General features: G+C 35.6%; 1 protein-coding gene across 11 annotated transcripts in view; it reads left to right on the top strand.

Annotated features, from left to right (window-relative positions):
• The window catches only part of LOC123537945 (dystonin-like), a 145713-nt gene that overhangs the window by 11301 nt on the left and 108905 nt on the right, over window positions 1–25507 (top strand). For all 11 annotated transcript variants that reach the window (XM_053530506.1, XM_053530502.1, XM_053530499.1 and 8 more), the window contains 11 exons: window positions 7992–8120; window positions 8706–8756; window positions 11717–11788; window positions 15911–16021; window positions 16951–17046; window positions 19225–19347; window positions 19828–19974; window positions 21015–21077; window positions 22011–22102; window positions 22681–22786; window positions 23823–24053. In XM_053530506.1, coding sequence (XP_053386481.1) covers window positions 7992–8120; window positions 8706–8756; window positions 11717–11788; window positions 15911–16021; window positions 16951–17046; window positions 19225–19347; window positions 19828–19974; window positions 21015–21077; window positions 22011–22102; window positions 22681–22786; window positions 23823–24053 — 1221 coding nt within the window. The remainder of the gene's footprint in view (window positions 1–7991; window positions 8121–8705; window positions 8757–11716; window positions 11789–15910; window positions 16022–16950; window positions 17047–19224; window positions 19348–19827; window positions 19975–21014; window positions 21078–22010; window positions 22103–22680; window positions 22787–23822; window positions 24054–25507) is intronic.

Genomic DNA, 25507 nt, shown 5'->3' with positions numbered 1-25507 from the left:
TGGGTCAAGTTCCATAACTCTTAACATGTATTTTGAGCAAATTATTCCCCCTTTTGGACTTAGAAAATTCTGGCTAAAGTTTTACATGCAAGTTACTATCCCCAAAACTAATGCAGATATTGAATTGAAACTTAACATGTTTCTTCAGGGTTATAAAACTAGTTGATAACATCAAGTCCCATAACTCTGATATGTATTTTGGTCAAATTATGTCCCCTTTCTAACTTAAAACTCTTTTGATATTTCACATTTTGGGTAATAATTTCCTGTTTCTGTGACAATATTTTGAATAGTCGAGCTTGGCTGTCTTACGGACAGCTCTTGTTATTTTAGTTCCTGTTAAAATGTGTACCTGTCAATCGATCAAATCTTTTTTAGATTTCATGGTTATGTTGATCCAGTATGACCTTGAATTTCATTTAGGGAGCCTCCATGGCCGAGTGATTAAGGACAATCACTTGACTTCAGATCACTTGCCCACACCTATGTGGGTTTGAGTCTCACTCGTGGCGTTGAATTCTTCTTGTAAAAAAGCCATCCAGCTGGCTTAGTCCCGGAAGGTCGGTGGTTCTACGCAGGTGCCCACTCGTAATGAAATAATGCACGGATGGGCTCTTGGGGGCCGTTTTCCTCCACCATCTATTAAAGCTGGAAAGTCACCATATATGACATATGATTCAATGTGTCGCTGTTATATGTTAAACCCATCAAAAACAAAAAGAACTAATGTAAGTGTCTACTTCCAAACATGGATCATACATGGTGGGCATTTAATGACCAGAGATCGATCCATATGAGCATTTGGTACAAAAACCAATATTAAGGCTTTGAGAGATCAGTGCACATCCATACTGCGCCTTCAAGAAAAATGTGCATGAAAATTTTGAATCAGCAAAATTGATTCTTACCGCATATATTATATTTACGATAATTGTTTCCTCATTTCAAATCCATTCATTTCTTACAGTATAATAAATTTGACGAAAATTCTCTCATCTCTTAGAGCTATTAAACAGCAATTTTACTGAATGTCAATGAAGTGTTAATCACACCATTAATAAGAAAATAAACATCTAGGTTTAAATTTCACAAAAATTAAAAAGAAATAAATAGCTAATTATATAGCATTGGGACTCGGGTATGAAACAAGGTAGCAATTGTGGTCCAGTTTGATTTATTATGTACAAATACCAAGCTGCACCCTGGATTTAATGACAAAATTGAAACATTGCTGTAATATATGTGATCAGTTTCTACGGCTTGTTTGTTTTATAGCTGTTGAATATAAATCTAAATTGTATTTAAATGTTAAAATAAATTTTTGAAGAAATTTTACAAGACAAAGTCATTTACAGTTGGGTCTAATCATGATAAAGCCGTCTTATGACTTAAAAACAATATCAAGAAGATATTAAAGTGTCGTAGTGGATTAAGTGTCAGGCACTCAACCCGGAGGTTACTGGGGTCACAATCTTGCCTATCCGTAATATTTATAAAATGTATTGCCTACAGAATATTTCTAGACCACACACTGTATATTTAAGTTAAATAATGTTTTTTGCCTAAATTTTATAGTTATTCCTTTCTCTTTAAAGTTTATTAAGATTTACATCACTATATATATATATATATATATATATATATATATGTCAAGATTAAAATTTATACACACACTGACATTTTATGCATATTTTGCATTGGGAACCTGCCTAACGGTGACATATTAATGATGTTTTAAGACAAACTGTGAAAAGTTACGCATGTGACATGTTTTCGCCTTGAGCAACATAGCCTGTCTTTGTGTAACAATTGTCTACTGTCCCCATAGGGTCATAGGTCAGATGTCCAGGTCACTCGACTGTGCATTTTCCCAGGAGGCAGTGTGGGACTAGACTAGCAATACAATGTAGATCAACTAATAATGAATGAATTTATATAACAGTAGGAGTTTCTTAGAATACAAAAAAAGTTCCATTAACAAATACTTGCAGAATGATAATTTTTACTTAAAGATGGTACTGTACTAAAGTATAGAGTGCCTTTTTCTCAGAAGAGCATCTTAGAGTTTATGAGTTTGGTTCCAGTGTGATCAAGAATTTATGGTCTTTGGTTACCAGACACTGCACTCAAAGTCATGCAATTATTATCCTGAGAGAGAGATACCAACAACAAAAGTGACATTGGTTTACTTGGAAAATGAATATTTACACAAAAATACAAGTTTAAAAACAGTCATTTTATTTACCTGACGTTCTAGTATAATGTTGAAAGCAAAGGGAGGTAATAAAAAATCATTTAGAAACAGAAAAACAAAGCTGTTTATATTTGCACAAATTTTTCTTAAGAATGTTAGATCTGAGGACAATCCCTAAACTTCTTTTTACTTTTTATGGGGTCTGTATTCTACTTCGTAGTTGATATGATCTATAATGTTAGTAACATGACATTTAGGTACAAACTTCCCCATTCTGTTGACATTCTGGAGACATATAATTTTTGTACCATTTTAATGAATTTCTGGGGAATAGTTTGAAAGGAAAATGTTTCCTTCAGGTCATTCGTTCAAAAGTTTAAATTCTTCTGTAATCATGTCTTCATTGTAATATTATACTGGAATATAAATTCCTGCGAGATTATCAACACATAATTATATGTCAATAATCTTAATCTATTACAGTATTTTCTCTTTTCATATGGACAAAAATCATATAATAGATCTCAGTTTTTTTTTTGCCACTGTCAACAAAATAATTGGATTCAGTAAGATTTTATATCTGAGAGTTCCCGGTCCTAAATTAAAGGCAAAAATCAACAACAACAGGCACCCTTTGTGTCTTTGTAATTCGATAATTGAATTTTGACAGATATCAGTAAAATTATGTTTATGATCATTATGTTGCTATGGTTTCATATTCTAGATATTGTACTGACTTTAATGATAAAACTGGAGATAATTTTCCATCGTAAGATTTCAATTTTAGTCAGGCACATAATTTAAAGCTAACGCTTACGAATAGTTTTAGTTGTACTGATTTATTTTAACCTTTAGCCTGCTCGCGGCAAGTGATTCTACCTTTTCGACCAGTGCAGACAATGATCAGCCTGCACATCCATGCAGTCTGATCATGGTCTGCACTGTTCGCTATTCAGTCAGTAAATTTTCAGTACCAAAACACCCCTTCAAATGATAAATGGTACTGTCAAAATTGAATGATGGACCAGTCCATTACAGAAATTTAGCAGGCTAAAGGTTAACATGATTGTGATGAACGTTTCAAGTTTATTGGAACCAGTTGTTAGAGTCCACTTCCTAGAAAAAGCAGTGCTGGAATCAATGGTGCTCGAGAAGTGGTTGTGACCCAGTGGGTTGAGTGATCAACACTATAATAACCACTTAGACTGCCACTCGCCACTCCTCTCGCCACTCCTCTCAGCATCTTTTGTTATCAGTAAATCATGTTGTTAGAGAGATGTTCTAGGAATAGTATGTCCAGACCACTGTCAGAAATTTATTTATATTTTTTTCGTTTTAATTTAATATTTGTAATTACATCTCCTGTTACTGTAAAATACCAACAAAGCTGTCTGTATCAATAGCAGGTTTCGATGCATTTCATATTTTTAGCTCACCTGAGCACGAAGTGCTCAAAGGTGAGCTTTAGTGATCACCCTGTGTCCGGCGTCCGTCGTCGTCCGTCGTCCGTCCGTCCGTCCGTCCGTCCGTCGTCAACAATTTGACTGTTAACACTCTAGAGGTCACATTTTTGACCCAATCTTAATGAAACTTGGTCAGAATGTTACCCTCAATAAAATCTTGGACGAGTTCGATATTGGGTCATCTGGGATCAAAAACTAGGTCATCAGGTCAAATCAAAGGAAAAGCTTGTTAACACTCTAGAGGTCACATTTTTGGCCCAATCTTAATGAAACTTGGTCAGAATGTTACCCTCAATAAAATCTTGGACGAGTTCGATATTGGATCATCTGGGATCAAAAACTAGGTCATCAGGTCAGATCAAAGGAAAAGCTTGTTAACACTCTAGAGGTCACATTTTTGGCCCAATCTTAATGAAACTTGGTCAGAATGTTACCCTCAATAAAATCTTGGACGAGTTCGATATTGGGTCATCTGGGGTCAAAAACTAGGTCATAAGGTCAAATCAACGGAAAAGCTTGTTAACACTCTAGAGGTCACAATTTTGGCCCAATCTTAATGAAACTTGGTCAGGATGTTACCCTCAATAAAATTTTGGACGAGTTGGATATTGGGTCATCTGGGGTCAAAAACTAGGTCACCAGGTCAAATCAAAGGAAAAGCTTGTTAACACTCTAGAGGTCACATTTTTGGCCCAGTCTTAATGAAACTTGGTCAGAATGTTACCCTTAATAAAATCTTGGACGAGTTCGATATTTGGTTATCTGGGTTCATAAACTAGGTCACCAGGTCAAATCAAAGGAAAAGCTTGTTAACACTGTAGAAGCCGCATTTATGACTGTATCTTCATGAAACTTGGTCAGATTGTTAATATTGATGATCTTAAAGTCCAGTTTGAATCTGGGTCATGTAGGATAAAAAACTAGGTCACCAAGCCAAATCAAATGAAAAGCTAGTTTACACTGTAGAGGCCACATTTATGACCATATCATAATGAAACTTGGTCAAAATGTTAATCTTGATGATCTATAGCTAAATTTCAAATCTGGGTTAGGTGGGGTCAAAAACTAGGTCACTAGGTCATATCAAAGGAAAAGCTTGTTAACACTCTAGAGGCCACGTTTATGACTCTATCTTCATGAAACTTAGTCAGAATGTTAAACTTGATGATCTTTAGGACAAATTTGAATCTGGGTCATGTCGGGTCAAAAACTAGGTCACCAGGTCAAATCAAAGGAAAAGCTAATTAACACTGTAGAGGCCACATTTATGACCATATCTTAATGAAACTTGGTCAGAATGTTAATCTTGATGATCTTTAGGTCAAGTTTAAATCTGGGTCAGATGGAGTCAAAAACTAGGTCACTAGGTCATATCAAAGGAAAAGCTTGTTAACACTCTAGAGGCCACATTTATGACTGTATCTTCATGAAACTTAGTCAGAATGTTAAACTTGATGGTCTTTAGGTCAAGTTCGAATCTGGGTCATGTCGGGTCAAAAACTAGGTCACGGGGGTCAAATAAAAGGAATAGCTAGTTAACACTTTAGAGGCCACATTTATGACCATATCTTAATGAAACTTGGTCAGAATGTTAATCTTGATGATCTATAGGTCAAGTTTAAATCTGGGTCAGGTGTGTTAAAAAACTAGGTCACTAGGTCAAATCAAAGGAACAGCTTGTTAACACTCTAGAGGCCACATCTATGACTGTATCTTCTTGAAACTTAATCAGAATGTTAATCTTGGTGATCTTTAGGTCAAGTTTAAATCTGGGTCATGTGGGGGCAAAAACTAGGTCACCTGGTCAAATCAAAGGAAAAGCTAGTTAACACTTTAGAGGCTACATTTATGACCATATCTTAATGAAACTTGGTCAGAATGTTGATCTTGATGATCTTTAGGTTAATAGGTCAGGTGAGCGATACAGGGCCTTCATGGCCCTCTTGTACATAAAATTTCTGTTTGATACTTTTACAATTTATTACAATCTGATACAATATTGAGAAGTTTTAATGCTGCTTACAGTATGCAACAATCTATATAACAAATTAATTTTCAAATCTAACCATAATAAATTAGAAATAGTTGCAGTCAATATCTTAACATGTCTATCAGGTGCTTATATAGCATCGGAAAAGGTTGGCCGCCGTCTTGGTTCCCCTTCTACTCTAAATTAGCCTTATAGCTAAGAATAGATGCAAATAATCTGTTGTTTAACAGTTTCAAATAAATCCATCACATAATCTAAGGCTACTCCTTTAAGAATGTCAAAAACTTTAATCTTAAAAATTAAAGGGGCCTCCATGGCCAAGTGGTTAAGGTGGCTGACTTCAAATCACTTGCCTCTCACCAATGTAGGTTCGAGCCTTACTCAGGACATTGAATTCATCATATGAGGAAGCTATCCAGCTGGCTTACGGAAGGTCGGTGGTTCTACCCAGGTGCCCGCTCGTGATGAAATAATGCATTGAGGGGCTCCTGGGGTCTTCCTCCACCATTAAAGCTGCAAAGTCGCCAATTATGACCTATAATTGTGTCTGTGCGACGTTAAACCCAACAAAACAAATAAACCTGAAAAATTGAACATTTATACTTTACGAACTGTTTTGTCATTTTAAAAAAGAAAAAAAGCTATATAAAATGACAGTTAAAGTGTTAAATGAAGCAAGAGCTGATACAAAAATTGGACCATTTGTAAATTTGGTGATACCGGTGGTAAACTATAAAATGGTTAACAAGTTGTTATGAATCAAAATTGCCTATATTTGACAGTTATTGCAATAATAAAAAATTTTAGCTATGGCACTTTAATTTTGACCTTGTTTGTATTACAGTTTGGATATGATTTGATAACTTTGATTATGGGGGTGGTTGAAAAGCTTGACCTTTAAGGTTATGTGTTTGACCTTTGATGGTGTAGTTAACAGATCTTTGGGGTGTTTTTTATCACAAAGTATATTATGATAGGAAGGCATAAATAATCTTACTGTCAGTTATGTTACTTAAATGTCCCTCTGCCTGCTAGGGATTATGATAAAAGCTTTATACAGAAGTTCAATTCTTACATTCAAAATCGAGTAACAACAGTAACTCCAGGGTCAACCTGACTCTTCCATCTGTCAGGTGTGCCATTTGGAAAGCATGACTGTGTGTTTCACAAACTTAAATTTTCATGTTTTAACATATTTTCTTGTCTATATACTTTAATGAAAACTAACTGTACTACAATTTGTCACTGAAATGACTAAAGGTGAAGTCGTAAAATAAATGTATCTGTCCTTGCATATAAGGAAAGTTTGTCATTCTGTCTATGGTCATCTGTTAGTGAGTCATTTGTGTTCAACTGGCCTTGGTTATTTACCTTAACTGACCATTACAGAAAAAAAACTTTATATATAATCATAATAAAGAGCAACTGAAAAGTATTTTGGCAATTTCTTTGGTTATTGCAAAAAAAACGACAAAGTCTTTTGTTATGACCAGAGGAATGCCGAAATATAGCATACGAGAATATGTAAATTGCATGGAAATTGCCGAGTCATTATGGGTACTCTGCCTTAAAGTCATAATTTCCAGAAGATAAATTGCTTGACAGGCTATGTTTTTCATGTCTTATATTATGATTATGTTGTCATGCTTTCTATTGTAACTGTTAACAGCTGTCTAGATTTCCAATCAAATTCATTACATCTGGTGAATAATTGTCATATTTTGAAATGATAATCTCTTTCAGGTTTTTATAGTCTTTCCCATTTGAAAGCTTTAAGTCATTACATGACTTTATTCTAATGTTATTTTTTTCTCCAAAATATATTGATTTAGATATAAGCCCAGTATTAAACTTAAAAATGAAGAGATCGTATGTAGTTCCCAAGATCTCAAGTAGTTTTTGAGATTGTAAATGGTTCCCTTGGCAGAGGCTGGTCCCTTAGCGCACAGGTGTTGTTCTCTCTGATGGTTGGAAAGCTGAAAAAGTTTCTGAAGCTATTCACGTTTTATCTTGATTTGGTGTGTGGAAGTTGTCACTTGCTTAGGGAGAGCAAGTTTGTAATGGTGAGTGATATCCAGGGGCTTGTCTTACAGTAGTCTGGCAGTTGGTATTTGAAATGCTGTCGGAAAATATAAAAAATGATTTTACACTAAATAAACAAAACCTGTTCCCTGTGTCAGTTACTTGCAGGGAACCATATAAAATTGGGATTAAGAGTAAGACAATAAAAATGGCAGATGGATTGAAGAAAAGAAGCCCAGCATGCGGGTTGAGTAACTAAACGTATGTTGTAAATAGATGGAATGAAAAAAATATTTATAACAAATAATATTTTCTATTTCAGACTGCCATACAAGACATCCCATTTTGTCATAACCAGATAGGAGTACAGCAACAACTTGACACACTGCGAGAAGAGACTGAGGATTTGAGACCCGTAAAAAGAAAAGTTGATGAATTTCGAAAATCTAAGGTATTATGAAATCATATGATTTCCTGGGCACAAAATTTTGTGGATAAGACTAATACGGATATTTTGTGTCCACGAATATTGACCTTTGAACTTAAAACAGATGAGAATATTACTTGTTCATTGGGATTTAGTAATTAATTTTGTGGAATGACTCAGTCATGTAAATCCACGAAAATAAGTCCCTCATGTATATTAATGATATCGTAGTTTAAAATAATTAGTTTTATTGTATTTTTCACAAACACTAGAGGTATGAATGGTTGTAATTACCAATGTATTTTGATGTGTTGGAGTGTAGAAGAAAGAAAGTGTTTTTAACAAAGCATTATAGAGGCTCTTGGATAGCTGTTGATATATACCTTGCCCTCTGTGTCAAGAATGTTGAAAAGTGTTTCAAAATATTTTAATAAGAACTAAATCTCTGTGTATGAAACAGTTCATGGCAGAGAGCATTAGTTGAAACTGTTTTTCATCACTCACCTATATAGTAATTTAAATGTAAAATCTGCATGAAACAGTAAAACAGCTGTGAGGAATTGCTTTAGGCAATATACAGTATTATAATTCTTCTTTCGTAATTTTCAGAAACACACAAAAGAAGTACCTGTCCTAGAGTCGGAATATGCTCTCTTAGAGGTAAGTATTTAAAAAAAAAAAATTATGAGTGGGGTGAGGGGCTGCAGTACAAACAGAATTTGAAGACCAGCATCTGATTGGTTGTTTTTGAGAACATTCTTGAAATTGACCAATGGCAAGTTGCAAAAGTTAAGACTGGTTTCCAGACTTTGTTTTGCATGTTTATTGTTAGAGCCTGATTTCAGAAATAAGCTTTGATTTAGCAATCGTATTCTGTTCAGTCTAACATTGGGACATGCATTTAATATGCAGTGTTTATGCTGATTCATGCATAGCAATTTCATCTCTTTATGTTTTGTTTTTATAGAAAAAGATGATAGCAATTTACAGTCACTGAACTTGATGCCAAAGAACTCCACTACTGTAAGGACAGCACCAGATACATGACTTGTATTATTGTCTCCAGTGTTTATTTTTTCCCCCAAAAAAAAGCTGCGATTCTAGTTTTACAAAGCTTTGGAAAACTAACGTCATAATTTAGCTGAATAAAAGTGAATAGGATTAAACTATTATATGCTTGCTGCAAGTCAAGAATTTTATGCTGAACAAATTTCTGGTACATATTTGCAGCATTTTTAAAACGTAAACAGGCAAAAAATGCAGTTTCAGAATCCACTGAATATCGGTCAGTAGAGAAAAAATAACAACATAAAAGCCGTAAATTAAACGTGTGGGCAACATTCCATTCCTTATACTACAAACACATTTCCTGTCTTCGGTGACCCAAATACTTCGATAGCAAGCTGTACTAAACCTTATTTATTCATTTTGATAGTTTGATAATGACTTTATAGCATTCAATACTTCAATAAAAACTTTATTTATGTGCAAACATTTTGATGAAAGATAGAAGTGTTCGATATCAGTTTAATAAAAGGGCGTTATCAAAATTGATAGAAATAGGTAGCTACAACCTTTGTTTTTATTGATACCGTACTTTAAAATTTCAAGATACTTATGTTCGTCCGATGATAGATATGTAAATAAGAAGTTTGAATGTTCATATTTGTTATATAAAGAGTTTACTTGATACGATAATATGTAAATTTAGACGCCTCCCTTATCGTATTAATAATACTCGATGTTGATATATCTTCTGTCATTTCATTTAAAGCGTAGTTGTAACAAAGTAATCTTGAGAAAGTCCCTAGTTGGTTATGCATTATAAATACCTGTATTTGAAGATACAGATTTATAAGCTATGAAGTGTACGATTACTTGAAAAGAAATGTGATACGAGTTAAGTGTGACTTTGCCAACCCGATTTGTTACAGAAATCCTATTTTATATTGTTTCGTTGTCTAAAATATCAATTTACAAACGTATCTTTTCGGGTACGATTAATCTCTGTCCAATCTGTATACTCCGATTTGAAATAATGAACGGAATGATAAAATTGTAACATATTTCAGTAGCAAGTACATTGTTTATAGATCAATACAGTTGTCGAATGTACATGCCTTTTCTGATGGGAAATGCAGATAGTTACGTTTTCTGCGTGCCTGTAAAGTATATGATTGTATATAACTTAATTATAAATAGCTTCATTTAATTGAAAACTTGTTTATGTTAATTAAAAATATATATGAGTTGTAGAAGAATGTAGGTAAAAGTCCTCGCCTGACACTCTTCACCCCTGTCCCGGCTAAATTAAATTTGACCAAGGCAGACAGATTCCCTTCTTGATTTTGTTGAATGTAAACTTCAAAAGTAAATGGATATGAACAGAAATGAAAAAAAAATACAATTTTCAAAATGACAATTTTCCATTCTATACAAAATGAAATGAAAATTTGGATATATTTGGGGGGAAAAATGAAAGAGAGGATTTTGTTCACATTGGTCAAATTGGGCAGGAGGGATTTTGAGAGATGGAGTGGGATTGGAAGTGGGGTGTGGAGCGGGGTGTGGGGGGGGGAGACTTTGTCGATATCCCACTGAAGAGCTGTCTAGTTTAGGGGTTAAAGCTTCCATCGATTTTCTCCACATATTTTTATGGAAGTAGATATTGAACTGATATTTGTATTACTGATGTGTAAATTTAAAATGAGAATCTACAGATCAAGTTCTACATTGGTTCTGGCGATTGATTTATTGCACAATAATGTGGGATTATTTATGACCACTGGTATAATTTTGAGTACATTTATATAAATGCTGCACTGGCATTGTTCATCTATTTTTTAGGTTCACTTTTATTGGTTGAAATTCTTTTTGTGTAACAAGTCACATGACCCTTTCACATTCTTTGTGACCTCAAAGGTCATAGGCATAAGCTGTAACTTCATCTTTTTCTCATTTTCTCCAACTTCTTTGTCATACAAATTTTGTGTCTTGAGTTCATCTATACATGTTTATTGTAATTTTCTGTTTAAATGGCCGTCTCCATTGAACAATGTCTTTCCCAAACAACTTAAAATGTTTGTCTGGTTTGACGGAAAGTCTTAATAGTTTGACTGTACTTCGACAAAAACATCTCATCCAGATCAGACAGTGGATAATTTGTTTCATGTTTTTCATTGCTTGCTCTCGGCCATCCATTATCGTACTTGTGTCTTTTTTTTTTTTCATGTTTTGTTTTATCCATTAGAAGATACTGGCAAACAGCATTGTGTAACTTGTATCACTTGTTTTGTTAAAAGATACAGAGGGAAAAACACATAATGTTTATCTAAATGTTTTTGTGCCAATCTCCTCCCTCTCCATCAGTATGTTCATGAACTTTTTGTCATTAGTCTCCCATTAAAAACAGTTCATGGCCCAGGCTCTTGGCTAAAACTTTTAAAATGATTCAAGGGAATAATGAAACTTTACACAGAATGTTAAGCATGACAAGTAGATGTGTTGCAAGCAAAAGTCTGGACCTCCAAGGTGAAGGTCACTGGGGTCATAGGTCACCTTGTAGTGAAATCTTTTCTTGAAGATGCAGTATATGCATGTACTGTCTTTATTTATTTCAGGACCAAGCTCTACAGAAGAAGCGATGTTTGGAGTCAGTCCTGTATGTCAGTGAAGTCGAGAATCTCTTTCAGGTTTGTAAATGTGTAAAAAAAACAACTAATTTTGTTTTTTAAGTGCTAAAGTATCTTATCTGCAGCTTTATTTGTACACATTTACAATAATTCTGCACTGAGTAGACAATTCATACAGGAGTTAAACCACTGCAGATGTTTTATACCAGGATATTGGGGGGGAAAATATCTTTGTGGTTGTGCTTGTCAGTCTAGAAAATGAAATCCCAACAAACCAAAAAAAAAAAAAGATTTCCTTATACTTTATCCTAAACCTTCAAAATCCTTGTTACGTGTACACATGAAATTTTACATTAAACTTAATGATGATTTTGCTGTGAATTAAAATCTTACGAAGCTTGCTATCCAGGATCGAGATCAGCACGCATATCTGTGTATTCTGATCTGGTTCCATACTGTTTGCTGATCACTTAACCTTTAGCATGCTAGATAAATTGTCGTCTGCTGGAAATGTCGTCTGCTAAAATTGCAAAGTTCATTCAATTTGCTCCAAAATTGGAAGAAATATTGTCAGAGTAGCAAACAGCTTGGAACCTGATCAGACGCCGATTTAATCGGCGTCTGATCTGGTTCCAAGCTGTTTGCAAAGGCTGTTAAATTCGCCTGCAGCAGGCTAAGGGTTAAAAATGATAAATGAACAGTACGAATGTGCACTGATCTGGACTCTAGCTCGTGGCAAAGCCCTAAACGTTGGTTTTCGCACAACAGCGTTCATATAAATCTTAAGCTTTCATTATAATGTACAGTCAGAATAGGCAGGTCAATGAAAAGGAAAGAATCCAGAATATTGTGTATTCGTGTAAATGGAAAGATTGCGATGAATTATAAGTGAATGCAGCTATAGTCATTATTTTTGAATGCCATAAAACAGTGAATAGGTGGTAAAACCATTCTGATAATATATAATCAATACAAGTATAATGAGAAACTGATCCTAAGTTGTGCTGTGTCTGTTTTTCAAGATCATAATCATTTCATAATGCGACCATTAATATGCAAATATATTTTCTAAACCCTTTTAGCCATGTTTTAGTTAAAAATGTAGATATGAGCCGCACCATGAGAAAACCAACATAGTGCATTTGTGACCAGCATGGATCCAGACCAGCCTGCGCATACAATTTCTCTAATTGCAATAGGGTTTGAAAGGGAACAGTATGGATCCTGACCAGACTGCACGGGTGAGCAGGCTGGTCTGGATCCATGCTGGTTGTAAATGCACTATGTTGGTTTTCTCAAGGTGTGGCTCATAATATTATTATATAATTTGCTCATGTGGTGGGCTTTGAATAAATCATCTTTCTTATTTCATGTACAAAGTCATTAACCTTGACAATATTATCAATGCGTGAACTTGCTACCTATCCAAGTGAGAAGAAAAATTACCGGTATATTGAAATAAACAGAACTGTTTTCTTCACCAAATAAGAAAAAAAAATATGTTACCAATAACCAGTTTTATTCATATGACAAAATCGGTTTGCTCTGTCATAAGACTGTAAGGTGAGAGGAAGAATTAAGTATGTTGGTCTTGAGTGGCAGTTGTTCTCACCAACAATTTGACAGAAGTGGATAATGTCCGTCAAGGTCACTAATCTTGTCCTCCTCCTTTGATTTCTGTGGTGAAGTTGTCAGTTACTTACAGAGAAAAAGTTCATACTGGCATAGAATCAAAAAAAGACTAGTTAGGTCAACTAATGGTTGCATAACTGAAATACTAATATAAAGTATGAAACAATAGAAAAAATGTCACAATTTTGTATGCTGGTACAACTACAGAAGGTCAACATATATCAAATTTTGTATAATAACCATTATTTTTGTTTTGAAACCAGCCTGTGCTCAACTACTGTGTAGTCATATCTTCATGTCATCTTAAAATATGCATAATCATTTATAAAGAAGATTGCTTTTAGATCATATGTGAAAATAAGTTATTTAAATACCACTCATAAAAGTTGTTTAACTTTTTACACTTTGAGTGTTTTCTTCAAAAGGTTTTTTTACGCTACATGTGTCATTTACTTTAAAACTTTCATGAAGTGTTGCAAAGTAAGTATTAACGTAAATATAGAATACATACATTTTGAGGTTTTACGAAGTCGTAAAAGGATTTTATTGCGATGTTTTTATTTGGCCTTTTACAATGAAAAGCTTGTATAAGCAAATCTGTACATTTAGAATTTCATTCATAGCACTCAAGTGCTTAAGGCACTTAGCTAGGGAGGAAGATTTGTTTTGTTTTTTGTTTTGGTTCGGTAAAGTCTCGCTGACACAGTTTGTGCCATTTTGTCACTTCCTAGATGGCCACGCAGCCATTATTACAAGCACAGGAGATTACCTGAGTAATTGTAAGCCAGCTGTACAACTGGAGCTGGGCTTAAACCAAGTGGTGTGAAATCTGCAGTGATAACCAATCGGCTTCAAAGGCCACTTAAGAAATAGTTAAAGTTTGCTTCCATACAATTTAAGTTCAGTGAGGGTCCTTCAGACTAAAGGTCACTGTGATGCATTAGACATATTGTACAGTACATATTTACTCATGTCTCCTGTATATGTTTAGTTGCAAATTTAGTGATCAAGTGGCATCAGTTAAGCCGGTCTTGGCAATTCTGAGACATCACCATTGGCTCTGTTGACTTAAGCTTAGTTGAACCAGTAGTCACCGACCACTGACTCAAAAATGGCCAATTTCTGGTCAGACAAGCAACCTCAGCCAGATACTTGTTTTTTATTCATAAATAGGAGAAAAGAGCTTGCCCTGAGGCACATTTCTGGGTGGTCAAACTCCAGAGGGCACTGAGTCTTAACAATTGACAATCTTTAACATGACATTGTTATATTTACTAAGCATATGGTGATATTGACAAGTATATGAACCTTGTAATTATATTTGACATAAATGGTTAAAATTCTTTAAGATAGAATCAAATTCGGATTTTTTTTTAAGTAGACAAAATATGGAGCAAATGTAATGTTGATTTCAAAAGCCAATTATACTTTTCAAACATATATTTTCAATTGAAATGCAGTGGAACATGTTAAATTAAAGATTACATCATTGAATATTACACCTTTCAATTGATTATTTACGTGTCCTGAGTTTTCGTTTTAATTAATGTAGGTGGTAGGATGGTCTAGTGTTTTGTAACTTTAACTGATAGTAAAATTGATCGAGAGTCAGTCCTAAGTAATTGATTAGACATAAACAAACTGCAGAAATGTAGTGAATGCTACAATAACAGGGAGTGCAATGTAATGACATGTTGCATGAGTTTTGAAAATATGTTATTGATATAATGTACTAGATGTTTGTACAGTCTGGCCAAGAAAGTGATTGTGTAGTTGTTCATACCCCACTTTTCACCTGAATTTTAACTTAAAGAAAATTTTGTGTTAAATGTTTTTAATTGCTGGTAAACATTTCAGCAAATGTTAAATCAGGTAGAATTTTTTTCAAAATTAATTGTGTGAAACATAATTTTGTGAAAAAAATATCACAGAAATATTTTGAGGCTCATGTAGTCTCATCAGCAAAAAATTAAATGAATCAGACTTTTCTCCTTGTTAGACAGCCAGTTCCTTTTTTTTCTCATTATGAAAAATATATTTTTGATTGCTTATTTTGAATTCCATTATGACAAGCAATGTTTATTTTTAATAACACAGGCTAAGACTGTGAAATCAATTTATTATTTAAATATTCATGTATCATTAAATTAGGGAGGGACTACTTTTTGTGGAATTCGTGGTTTAGTCTATCCACAAATTAAAAGTGAATCCCAGAAAATAAGAAAAATTCCCTTTCATTTTATGTCAAGAAACCCCACAAAGTAGCCATATTAGGCCAAAACAGTAAAATTTGATGCGGTATTGATGTCACATCAGTCTAATTGTAGCAACCAAAAAGTAGTGCAACTAGATTTTTCCACGTTTTTACCTACAAGACTTGCAAGAACCAAATTTAATATATTGTTTTCAAAAAATGTATATGACTTCAAATGTGTCGCACAGAATTATGCTACTGGAAATATAATCTCTTTGTTGTGTTAACTAGATTAAATCACATGTGCTTTTATCATTTTGTAAACATGCAAATTTTAATATGTTTTATTCTTACAGAATGTACAAACCGAGTTTGAAGAGAGAGCACTATACCTCACAGAGAGGAGAGGAGTTTTCGACAGTATATATCGGAGAGAACATATGGAAAACTCATCTAGAATGCATAGGGTAAATGTTCTGTCTTAATGTTTAGTTTTTCATACTAATGTCATCTTCAGGTCTAAATTGTAATAAGAGGTTAGGTATGATGATGACTGCATCAAAGACATGATGACTGTGATCTAGACTTTAATGACTGTGTCCTAGACTTGGTGACTACATCCTTGAGTTGCTGATTGCATCCTGGGTTCATGATAGTTTCCTAGACTTGATGACTGCATCCTAGAATTATGGTTGTTTCCTATAATTAATAACTGTATCCTAGACTTACGTACTGTATGTCTGCATAATTAATCAGTTTAAGCAACAATCATGCAGGGATTTGAATGCCTAGGGCAGATGCAGTGGTCCAATGGTAACATTATCTGACTACAGAACCATGGGGGGGCGATTTTAATTCCCCACTCCGCCAATTGAGATTTATGATTACCTAAATTGGGATCAGAGTCCCATATATGGGTGCTTTACACCTAGCAAGCTAAGAAACTAAGGAATTTTCTAGAATTGGAGTGTCTTCTTATCTTTGCACTATCCTTCCTAAAAAAAACTAACAATCTTCTGGAGGAGTCCGGCATGAGAGCTACCGAGTGCAACAGTAAATAAGCTAACATATACACACACATCCCAACTCCAGACCTCCAGTGCAGAAATTTGAGTGTGTTAGTAATATCTTGAGAAGGTCTTTGTTTAAGTAGATGTGTCTGTTTACAGTTAGATTAAATTCTTACTGTGCAGTATGGTGTCCCAATCCAGTAATGATTGATTTCTAATGCAAACTTCAACGATATTTCAGTTAAAGAGAAATATCAGCTGTGTCCCTTTAGTTGTCTTTTGATGTTTTAGCAAATTTCTTTGTTGAGAACCTTCCATAGGGCATTTCTGTTGAAAATTGCTATTTGTGATTTAGTCATTTTATTCTTTTTGCAAATGACTTTCAGGACTGTGTATACACACTTAGGAAGAGTTGGAATTGGCTAGGAACTGTGGCTAGATGCATGGAGATTCACCTAGCAAATGCTTCTGAATATCACCAAGTAAGTTAAATTGTGAACTGTGGCTAAATGCGTGGAGATTCACCGATTATCACTCAGCAAGTTAAGTTGGGAATGTGGCTGGACACCAAGATGTACACCTGGCCAATTTCTCAGTATATCACCAAAATAAATTACTGTGAAATCATTAATATTCGTGGTGGACTAATTTTCGTGGATTTCGTGGTTGAGTCAATCCACGAAATTTAATCCCAATGAACAAGTAAAATCCCCATTTGCTTTCTGTTCAAAAGTTGTAATCCACGAATTCATATCCCCACGAAATTGTCGCTTTGACCAAAACCACGAAATTTCATGCCCACGAAATTAAATGAGTTCACAGTATATTAGAACCTGAAGCTAGATGCATGGAGATACAGTGAGCAAATGCCTCAGAATATTACCAGTTAAGTTTTAATTAACTTAATTGGTGACACTCTGAGGCACATTCTTAACAACTAAACCACTAGTCTCCTGTGTTTGTTTCTGTTAGCTGCTGTTGTCCTGGCAATGATGTTTCAATTTTAGTAATGGCAATGGCCAGGGGTTTCATTAATTATTGAAGTAGAATTTGTATGGTTAAATATTGAAGTTGTAAAGTTGAAGGGGGTCTGGGAGGTCTTCCCATTTAAAACTGCACTTTCTTTGGGAAAAGTAGGTGTGGCTTCAGACTGCAATGTCAGGGGGGAATCTCCATCCTTGCCTCAAAATGAAACCCCCTGTTGGTGGGACCTTGAATTGGAAAATCTCTACATTGTATGTATTAAGCCATGATGCAGAAAATTGAAACAGCATTGACAGGACAAGAGCAACTAGCAGACACAAACACAGGAGACTGGTGGTGTAGTGGTTCTGATTGTGGCCACTGATGCAGGTTTTGGGTTTGAGCCCAGTTGGGGTTGAGACTGTGTACCTTATATATTACCAGTACTGTTTTTCCAATTTTTTTAGGTAAACATGAATCAAGTATGGTTCAGGCTTTATAAGTGTACTAGTATAGATTAAAATGTAATGGAGAGCATTCTGAGAGTTTCATTACCATGGCAACCACAAAAAAACAAACTGGTTGAAATGAGAATGATGGAAAACGTGATATTGTTTGTATCGCATTATTTATAGGCATGTATTGATTAGCTAGAAACACTGTAAACAAACATGCATGTGGACACTTTACAGCTGCTGCACTGTGTAGATAGAAATGTTATAAATAAAAAAATATATTTAAATCAGAGACAGGGGCTTCTGTGACTTAGTGGTTAAGCTCATTGACTTCCAGCCACTTGTCTATAATCTCAGAAGTTCAAGCCCTGGTTTGATCATCATGCCAGGAAGCCTTCCATTTGCCTTACAGAAGGCTGATGGGTCTACCAACATGGGCGTACACTCCTTAACCCTTTCCCTGCTAAATTTCTATAATAAACTTGTCCATCTTCCAATTTGGACAGTACCATTAACTGTTAAAAGTGGTGCCTACCAAAAAGATACTGAATGAATAGCGAACAGTGCAGATCATGATCAGACTGCATGGATGTGCAGGCTGATCATGATCTACAGTGGTCGCAAAGGCAGAATCAGTTGTATTCTGCATGGTAAGGGTTGAAAAGGCTTAAAGGGTCTTACTCCACCAAAAAAGTTGAAATGCCATCCTATGACCTGAACTACTGTTAAATCATTAATTTCGTTGGCATGAAATTTTGTGGTTTTGGTCAAAACGGCAATAACGTGAGGATATGAATTCGTGGATTTCAACTTTTGAACATAAAATGAATGGGAATTTTACTTGTTTGTTGGGATTAAATTTCGTGGATTGACTCAACCACAAAATCCACGAAAATTAGTCCCCCATGAATATTAATGATTTCACAGTATATTTGTGAGCCATAAAACACAAGAACATGATTCAGCACAAAATACATTGATAGTGCCTTGCAGTGAAAGATCTACACCAAATGTTGTATTGCCACTTGAAAACTCATGAAATCTTTAAAATTTATCTCATTTATTATGTAGAGACTACTTTAATTTTTTTTTAATGGTCTCTTAATTTTTTTTTTTTTTGACTGTTTCATGTCCTCATTTTATCAACTAAATAATTTCAAGATGGTGGATTGATTTCTACTTAGCAGTAGATTTCTTGTTTTAGAAAAATAATAATTTCGTGTCATTTATTGTATTTTCTAGTTTTTCCATGACTCGCAGTACCTGTATGAGGATATGCAGATTTACCTGTCGTGGCTGAACTCTGAGAACATGAGAGAAAGAGTAGAAACGCTGGAACCTAGTACCATGATCAAACATATTAGGGTAGGTAACTCTTGATACTTCAAGTGTTTAAGGGAGGTTATTATTACATTAAGACATGCAGATTAACCTTTCCTGGCTGTGTTCTCAAAACTCGAGAGAAAGAGTAGAAACACTAGAACCTATTACAATAATCAAACATATAAGGGTGGGTAACTCTTAAATTTGTAAATCATAAAGGGAGGCAACTTTATTAAGATATGAAGATTAACCAGGCCTGGTTCAGATCTAGGAACATGAAAAAAAAGAGCATAAACACTAGAACCTGGTACTGCAATAAAACTATGAAGATTTACATTTATGAACATGAGAGGAATAGTACAAATAGAGTCAAACATTAAGAGTGATTGACTTGCTCTCATACTCAAGAGTTGTAAGGTATAATGTACATGTAAGCTTCATAAATACCCTTTTTGTTTCTTTGAGATAAGTTTTTATGTTTTGTATAATGGGCATGAATTTTTATGTTTCCATTGTTTACAGGATGTGACAAATAGATTACTGGACTACCAGTCTCGTGTTGAAAAACTCAATGACAGAAGTAAAGAAGTGTACCCCATACATTTAAGAAAAGATATTGAAGAGTATGGCATCAAAGGGAGAGCACTGGTTGATTACCAACATCAAGAGGTAAATTTAGTTGAAATTTTATTTTGAGGTCTTTACTACAATTTTATAATTAGTTAAGAGCTTGATGTCGTAAAGGCCTGCCATTCTATTTATATGAATCATAAAAATAAGATAAAATGGAAGGCATGTTCCTCCAAAAAATCCAGAAATGTAGGAAAAATTGAATTCAGACCCAAGTATGGTTTACACTGGCAATAGCATACACTGTTAATTAATAAAAAATCTGTTCCACTGAGTGTCATTTTGTTGGCAACATTCTACTTTGTAAACTGATACAGGAGCCTCCATGGCTGAATGGTTAAGGTTGCTGACTTCAAATCACTTGCCACTCATTGTTGTGGTTTGAGCCTCACTCTGGGCATTGAATTCCTAATGTGAGCAAGCCATCCAGATGGCTTACGGAAGGTCGTTCTGCCCAGGTGCCCGCTCATGATGAATTATTGCACAGTGGGGCACCTGGGGTCTTCCTCCACCATCAAAGCTGGATAGTCACCATATGACCTATAATTGTGTTGGTGTGACGTTAAGCCCAACAAAATGAATAAATAAATAAATTGTAACTAATACTGTACATCTAAGCAAAATTTGTTGTAAAGGTGTATGAATTTTTAGGGAACTTTTGTAGGGTACTTTTTTCCTGTACAGAAACACATCAGTGATTTAGTATATGAGCCGTGCCATGGGAAAACCAACATAGTGGGTGTGCGACCAGCATGGATCCAGACCAGCCTGCGCATCCGCGCAGTCTGGTCAGGCTCCATGCTGTTCGCTTTTAAAGCCTATTGGAATTGGAGAAACTGTTAGCGAACAGCATGGATCCTGACCAGACTGCGCGGATGCGCAGGCTGGTCTGGATCCATGCTGGTCGCAAAGCCACTATGTTGGTTTTGTCATGGCACGGCTCATATATGGTATTCATATGTTAGTAAACATGATTTGTTCATCTTACTAGTGGTGTCACTGATTTTATTTACTGGTGGCAAAACTGTTGATGTTGCACAGACTGAGGAGAAATATTATTATTATTCTTTTTTGTTCAGGTGACCTTGAAAGATGGGGAAGAATGTATCATCCTGAACAATACAGACTCAGACAACTGGCAGGTAACTTAAAACCTGTTTATTTTATAAAGGTTGTAGAGAGACTTCTCAAAATTTAGATTATCTGTGCATGATAACCGTTTCCTGGAATTTTGACCAGTACGCCCATCTTGGTTAGGGATTGTTGAGATCATGGTCATACTCCATTTTCACCAGTATTTGAACCCGCAATCCCTGGATCAGAAGTCCGATGATCTCTCCTTGCACCACTGTACCTCCATGTGGTGGTAATTATACTCTCGAAGCTGTATTAAGGGACTGCCTTGGTGAGGGAGTAGTGGAGTCTTTTTAAGAAGTTGACTGTATATTCTTCAGATGGATTTTCTTTAGCGTGTATGTTGCTTCCTATGTAACATTGAAAACTGACAAGTTAATATCTGAAATCTAACTCCCAGGGAAAACAACTACAAGTAATTGTGAAAATGAATCTTGCTATATCACACACATAATTAATGATGCGTTATGTGATATTTCTTGCCTTAAACCAAGAAATTGAATGTCATACAACAAATGAATTTCCCATTTATTTTATCTTCAAATTAGCAACCCACAAATTTATATCCCCAAGATAGAGACATTTTGTTCAAAATTACAAAGTTGTATCCCAGTTAAAATGAATAATTTCACAGAATGTAATTGCTTTACTTAATATGTTGAGGAATTTCTCCATCAGAAGGAATTGGTTAACCCTTACCCTGCTAAATTTCCATACTAAACTTATCCATCTTTCAGTTTGGACAGTACCATTACCTGACTGAATGGCGAACAGTGCAGATCATGATCAGACTGCACATGATCATGATCTACACTGCTCGCAATGGCAGAATCAGTCATGTCCAGCATGATAAGGGTTAATAGCTAAACACAGGTCAGAATATTGTTTTCACCTTATCGAACATAGAAATGGTCGCAAAACCTCTTTTGATTATATTGTAGATTCGATGTACAGATGGTACTGAGGCAGAGGTTCCAGGAATTATTCTTGTTATACCACCTCCAGACAAGAAGGCATGCATTGAGGCAGATAGGTAGGTTCCTGAGAGATATCTCTGGTCATTTTTCTTGGTTGTATTTTCCAATCAGAGAAGTGTCTGTGAGACAAGAGTCATCCTTTCAGATAACCTGTTATCATAAAGGGAACAGATTCTTTTTACTGTCTGATCTACCTTTTCCGTATCAAGGCTTTTTGGCCATTTTGGACACCAAAAAATGTCAAATTAAAATGTTTGCTTTATTTGTTCATGGATTGTTATAAAACATTCATGATATCTTACTTAGCATGAAAACAAGATTTCCTTGCATGTTTTTCTTTAAAATTTCTGAAATTTTATTATAAAAACTGATATTTGCATAATTTATACAGTCAGGAAAATACTTTTTTTGGCCATTAATTTGACATTCTTAAAGAGATTTAAAAGATTTGAAAATATACTTTTACCACCCTCAGAGTCCTTTAGTCAGGAATGATGTATAGCTTCTGCCTTACTCTTGCAAAATAAAGACAGTGAGCTAAGGCCTAGGGTGTTTTTAATGGTTAATAGTTCACCAACCTTCAGAGAACTAATTTACTTAGTACTCTAAAAACTTTCGTTTATTTACATTATAGAGCCAAAGATCAGCTTGTTGTCAACTGGGAGACAACTCTAAAAAGATTGAGAACCCAGCTTACACAGTATCTAACATCTTCTGCTGAAGATACTACAGTTAAAGAGGTATGTAGGGTTAAGATAATAATTTTAAGAACCAGACAGGGCTGGCATTGAAATATGGTCAAACCTGTGTCGAAGATCACCTGTGTACAGAGACCACCTTACTTTAAAAGACTAATAGTTTCATACATGGATGAACTTGTCTCAGAAGCTACCTGTGTTAAGCAGCCACTGTCCTTAAGCAGCCAGTCAGTTCACAATTCATATGGACTTTCTGTTCTCATTTTAACTTGTCTTAAGTGGCCAGCTGCCTTAAGCAGTCGGATGGTGTTGCTGCCTTGGCTGACATATTTATGGAACATTCTTACCTGCACACAGAGACCACTAACATATAAAATTTTGGCTTTTCAAAGCATGGCCTATATCTACAGGTCTGTAATACCTAAAAAGATAGATTTTATTGACAGAAAAATTAGCAGTCATTTGTTTATCCATCCTACTTCAGTTTATAAACTTACATCAAAGGTAATGTATCCAGTTTGATGTATTGGTTTTTGGAAATATGAAAATAGTGATAAATATCCATACATCAAGGAGAATTAATTCAATGTCCTTTATGTTGGACATATTTTTGTTTAAAAATATATAAACTATGACAGTTTGAAAGGATATTTGATCTGCAGATCATTTATATTATGTCTGCTTAAATTTAATTATTGTCACCACTGGTTGCCCATATGGGCGAGTCCTCCAGAACTTTTTCAGTTATACTGTATTAGATTTTGGAGTATAGTGCTAGATACAGAAGGTGCTCCAATTCCAGAAGCTTCCCTGGTTCTTGTACATGCTAGGTGTAAAGCACTCTACACTACTTTGATTTAAAGTCTATTCTGAAAGACTTAGTTCTGAAAAACTTAGTTGGAGAAACAGAGGTCAAACTTATGACCCCTGGTTTTGTAGTCCAGCATATAACCACCGCACCACTTCATCCATGTTGGCATGTCCAGATATATCTATAGTATATCAGTCATTCTGAAAAAGAAATAGCATCTTTACTTTTACAGCATTTAAGCCAATCAGAAAACATTTTACATTACAGTTTTACAGTATATCAGCCAATCAGAAAGCAGATCTTATGAGACTTATGAATGAAGCTGTTCAGGTGCTCAGACCAGACCAAACCGAGGATGATGTAGACTACCGCGACCTCGTCTCTCAGGCAACAAGCTTCCGTAAGATCCTGAGTCAAGTAAAACCAAGCTCCAAAGACACCCAGAATGGTACAACGTTAACATGGCAAGCCAATGCAAAGACACTGACCATATATAAGGTAGGATTGTGTCTGCTTTTAAACCACAGGTACAGTAGTGTAAGGGTGAAAGTAAGGCTTTTGAATGATGTTTAGCTCAATGAAGACTAATGGGCTTACTTACTGTTTTTATGCCCCCGAAGGGAGGCATATTAGTTTTCAACTGTCCATCCGTTCGTTCGTTCGTTCGTTTGTTCGTCACAACGTTAACTTTTTGCATGAAGGCACTTTACTCGCGAACCACTGCACCCAGGACCTTCAAACTTCACATGCTGATAGTACTTATTGAGTACACCACCCCTACTGACATTGGGGTCACCAGGTCAAAGGTCGATGTCACAGGGGCTAATTTAACTTTTTGCATGAAGGCACTTTACTCGCGAACCACTGCATCCAGGACCTTCAATCTTCACATGCTGATAGTACTTATTGAGTACACCACCCCTATTGACTTTGGGGTCACCAGGTCAAAGGTCAAGGTCACAGAGGTCAACGTTAACTTTTTGCATGAAGGCACTTTACTCGCGAACCACTGCATCCAGGACCATCAAACTTCACCTGCTGATAGTACTTATTGAGTATACCACCCCTACTGTCTTTGGGGTCACCAGGTCAAAGGTCAAGGTCACAGAAACCAACGTTAACTTTTTGCATGAAGGCACTTTACTCGCGAACCACTGCACCCAGGACCTTCAAACTTCACATGCTGATAGTACTTATTGAGTACACCACCCCTACTGTCTTTGGGGTCACCAGGTCAAAGGTCAGAGTCACAGGGGCCAACGTTAACTTTTTGCATAAAGGCACATTACTTGCAAACCACTGCATCCAGGACCTTCAAACTTCACATGCTGATAGTACTTATTGAGTACACTACCTCTACTGACTTTGGGGTCACCAGGTTAAAGGTCAAGGTCACAGGGGCTAACGTTAACTTTTTGCATGAAGGCACTTTACTCGCGAACCACTGCACCAAGGACCTTCAAACTTCACATGCTGATAGTACTTATTGAGTACACCACCCCTATTGACTTTGGGGTCACCAGGTCAAAGGGCACGGTCAAAAGGGCCAACGTTAACTTTTTGCATGAAGGCACTTTACTCGCGAATCACTTCATCCAGGACCTTCAGACTTCACATTCTGATAGTACTTATTGAGTACACCACCCCTCCTGACTTTGGGGTTACCAGGTCAAAGGTAAAGGTGCTGCGGGGGCATTTGTCACCATTAGTGACAGCTCTTGTTTTTTTTACCAAGTTGCTGAGTGTTTAAGGAAGCTGACATTGATTCACTTCCACCCCTCCAAAGCAATACTATTGGTTCAAAAACGAGCTTTGTTTTTTTTTTAATTCTTTCCTTTGTGGAAGCCATGCAGCTGATATGCAGAAAGTTTATGGGTCTGCCTTGATGCTTGTCCTCATCTGAAGTATATTATATATGGTAAGTGTACCTAGTGTAGTCCTCTTCCAGTGAA

Source organism: Mercenaria mercenaria, chromosome 18 (genome assembly GCF_021730395.1).
Source record: "Mercenaria mercenaria strain notata chromosome 18, MADL_Memer_1, whole genome shotgun sequence".
Classification (NCBI taxonomy): Eukaryota; Metazoa; Mollusca; class Bivalvia; order Venerida; family Veneridae; genus Mercenaria; species Mercenaria mercenaria.
This window is presented reverse-complemented; position numbering and strand designations above follow the sequence as displayed.